This window comes from Nelumbo nucifera, chromosome 2, assembly GCF_055504915.1.
Source record: "Nelumbo nucifera cultivar China Antique chromosome 2, China Antique-T2T, whole genome shotgun sequence".
NCBI classification, from domain to species: Eukaryota; Viridiplantae; Streptophyta; class Magnoliopsida; order Proteales; family Nelumbonaceae; genus Nelumbo; species Nelumbo nucifera.
In genome coordinates, this window is record NC_142650.1 from 14,656,259 (window position 1) to 14,659,243 (window position 2,985).

The 2,985-nt window shown below is 45.8% G+C and overlaps 1 protein-coding gene across 1 annotated transcript; it reads right to left on the reverse strand.

Annotated features, from left to right (window-relative positions):
• On the reverse strand, window positions 1–2,713 carry LOC104597126 (L-type lectin-domain containing receptor kinase S.4-like). The gene has a single exon (XM_010258535.3). The coding sequence runs from the start codon at window positions 2,226–2,228 to the stop codon at window positions 264–266; it is 1,965 nt and encodes a 654-aa protein (XP_010256837.2). The 5' UTR covers window positions 2,229–2,713; the 3' UTR covers window positions 1–263.
• Window positions 2,714–2,985: the final 272 nt, after the last annotated feature.

Below are 2,985 nucleotides of genomic sequence, written 5' to 3' on the forward strand. Positions count from 1 at the left end.
AACAATAACAACCAAAATCATCCATGTTTCAGCCTTTTGATTTACATACCGTTAGTTAACTCATTTAGAATCAAACACACACACAAAAAAAAAAAAGATATAATGCCGCAAGAGATTACTCAAAAAAAAAAAAAAGCAAACAACCAAAATAAATAAATTGATAAAATGATCTCACTCATTATCGAAACAATCTCTGCCAGAAAGAAGAGATGGAGGTGGCGTCGAGGGTGGAATTTCCGCTTATCTCCAGCTCCCATTAAAGACTACGAACTCACCTTCTCAGACGAAGATGGGTAAGAATGAATAAAATCATCAAACCCCACTTCGTTCTTCTCCGCTTGGTTTTCCCCTGGCTTGCTCAACTCTTCCGGCAACTTGACTTCCCCTTCCAAGTACCTGACCACCTGTCTCATGGTCGGACGCGCGGCGGGGGCAAAGTTTGAACACATTAGACCCAATTTGAGCACCATCACCACCTCCGCCTCATCATACTCCCCTTTCAACCTGCGGTCCACCGCATCAAAGATGGACCCATCCCTCCATTTTTCCCATACCCAGTCCACTAATATCAGCTCTTCCGGCAATGCTTTCGGCTCAATGGGTTTCCGCCCGCACGTTACTTCCAACAACACAGCACCGAAAGCAAAAACGTCGGAGTTCGTCGTGGCCTTCCCTGTACGGGTTAGCTCCGGCGCTAGGTATCCCAGTGTGCCCACCACCCGTGTCGTGGTTGGGTTTGATCCATGTTCGTGCAGCCTAGCGAGTCCGAAATCTCCAAGTCGACCATTTAATTCGCCATCCAACAACACGTTGCTCGCTTTAACATCTCTATGAATTACCACCTGTTCCCATTCTTCGTGCAAGTACAACAAACCCGAAGCTACGCCTTTGAGGACCTTGAATCTCTGCTCCCAGCTGAGAATCGATTTGGGTCTGTCGAAGAGGAATCTATCCAAGCTCCCATTGGGCATGAAGTCGTAGACGAGGAGGAGATCCCCTCGTCTGCGACACCATCCTTGTAATTGGACGAGGTTTTTGTGTCGAAGACGACCGATGCTCGAGATCTCAGAGACGAATTCCCGTAATCCTTGTCTTGATTCATTCGAGATTCGTTTAACTGCGACTTGGGTTTTCGAATTTGGTAATATTCCCTTGTAAACTTTACCGAAACCACCAAACCCAAGCAGTTCCTTGTCCCTAAAACCCTTGGTTGCGAGCTTGAGTTCCTTGTAGGAGAACCGATGTGGGCCTACAGAGAATTCCCATTCCTCGATTACGTCTGCGTTCCTGATCTTCCAGATGAGATACACTGCAATGGAGATTGCTGCAATCATGACAAGAGTTGCTGAGACGGACACGCCTATCGTCATGGCCGTGTTTTTCTTTTTTGGACCGGGGAGCGAAGGAAGGGAAGAGAGGTCGAGGGATGGAGCAGCTCCGTTCATCTTAAAGCTCCATCCGAAGACGTAATGGGAACTGGCTAGCAGACCCGTGGAGGCGGAGAAGCCCACAAACATGGTGTCGCGGAGGATAGGGGATAGATCCAAATTGGAAGAGAGTATTGGGCTACTGGGTTTTGAAGAAGAAGAAGGCGAAAGCGTTACATTGAGAAGATGATTCACCGAATCATAATCTATCCACGCCTGAATCGTCTTGCCATTTTTGAGATTAAGGTTTTCCTTTGTTGAGATATTGGTGTAATAAGCGGCGGTAATAGAGGCATTTGACCTCAAGTCATTGATGTCGATCCCAATATGATTGTCGTTGACGTCCTCAAACTCAAAGTCTTGAACTGTGTCGAATTCCACAGCGAAAACATGGTTGGAGAAGTTTCCGACGTCACTAGCATTGAGCAGGCCGAGATACTGGCTCGGAAGTGCTCCTTTGAGCTCTTTCGTCGGAGCAATTGTGAAAGCGAGGCCATGCCCACCAAGCTTTGGATACTCGGGAACGATGGCAAATGCGAAAGAAGTAGAGAAAGAGAAAGCTGTGCCGTCGGTGGAGTTTTTGAATCGGAGAGGAGACGGGTAGAAGGCGTGACCCACTAAACGGCTGGTCTGGTTGGTTAATTGAAGAATCCCGCCGTTCTGGATCCGAGCAACTCCGTTCAAGCTTATGTTGGTGCCAACTCCACCGAATCCACCATAGAAGATCTCATCGAACTGGGAGAAAACCGGGTTCCACAAGAAGAAAATAAAAAGCCAGAGACACCCAAGATGCATCGCCATTTAAATTAGAAAAACGTTGGAAGTTGAGATTTGGGGTTATCGGCGCGGCAAAGTGAAGAAGATGTGTGGGCTATTATGCACATAGAAAGAAATTTAGAGGAAGAGCAACAGATCATGACTGAAGAAAATGGTTTTCTTTGGTTGAAACATCAAGGCAAAAGACAAAAACAGAAGCAAACAGCTCATGGGACTAAGGGAGGGTGGTGTGATTGAGACCTGGCGCCTCACACGCACATCCTAGCATGCATGCACCGGGAAGGTTATCATTCACGGGAGATGTTCCCAATTCATGGTGGATGTGCCTGTGTGAGGCGCTCATTTGTGAGGAGCAGCAGATCCCGTCATGGTGTGATTCAGGCACATGCTCTTGCAGTTGGATGTTGACTGATGAGATCTGAACTACTCCAATTCTAATTATCGTCAAATTAATCATACTCACCGGAAAAACATGAGTGAAGCTGGAAATGAAGGTCGAATACGTAACCGGGCCGGACTATATATTATATATTATCAAAGTTAATAAAAAACAAGAAAAAAGCTTCATCATAAATACGGATACGTCCAATACAAATTTTTGATTTCCACTGTAGAATTATAAATATTCAAAATGTCAAAAACCGTACACTATACACCACAGGCCGCACATCAATTCCAAAAGAGCAGAATGACACCCATCCCACATCCCAAATAGTATTATAGGCCTACAAATTCTGACCTTAGACTGAACTGTCATTCTCCCAACTAAATTCTGATTTTA

What these genes read in the sequence shown, in the direction of transcription:
- LOC104597126 (XM_010258535.3), bottom strand. Translation starts at nt 2,228, where the DNA reads ATGGCGATGCATCTTGGGTGTCTCTGGCTTTTTATTTTCTTCTTGTGG.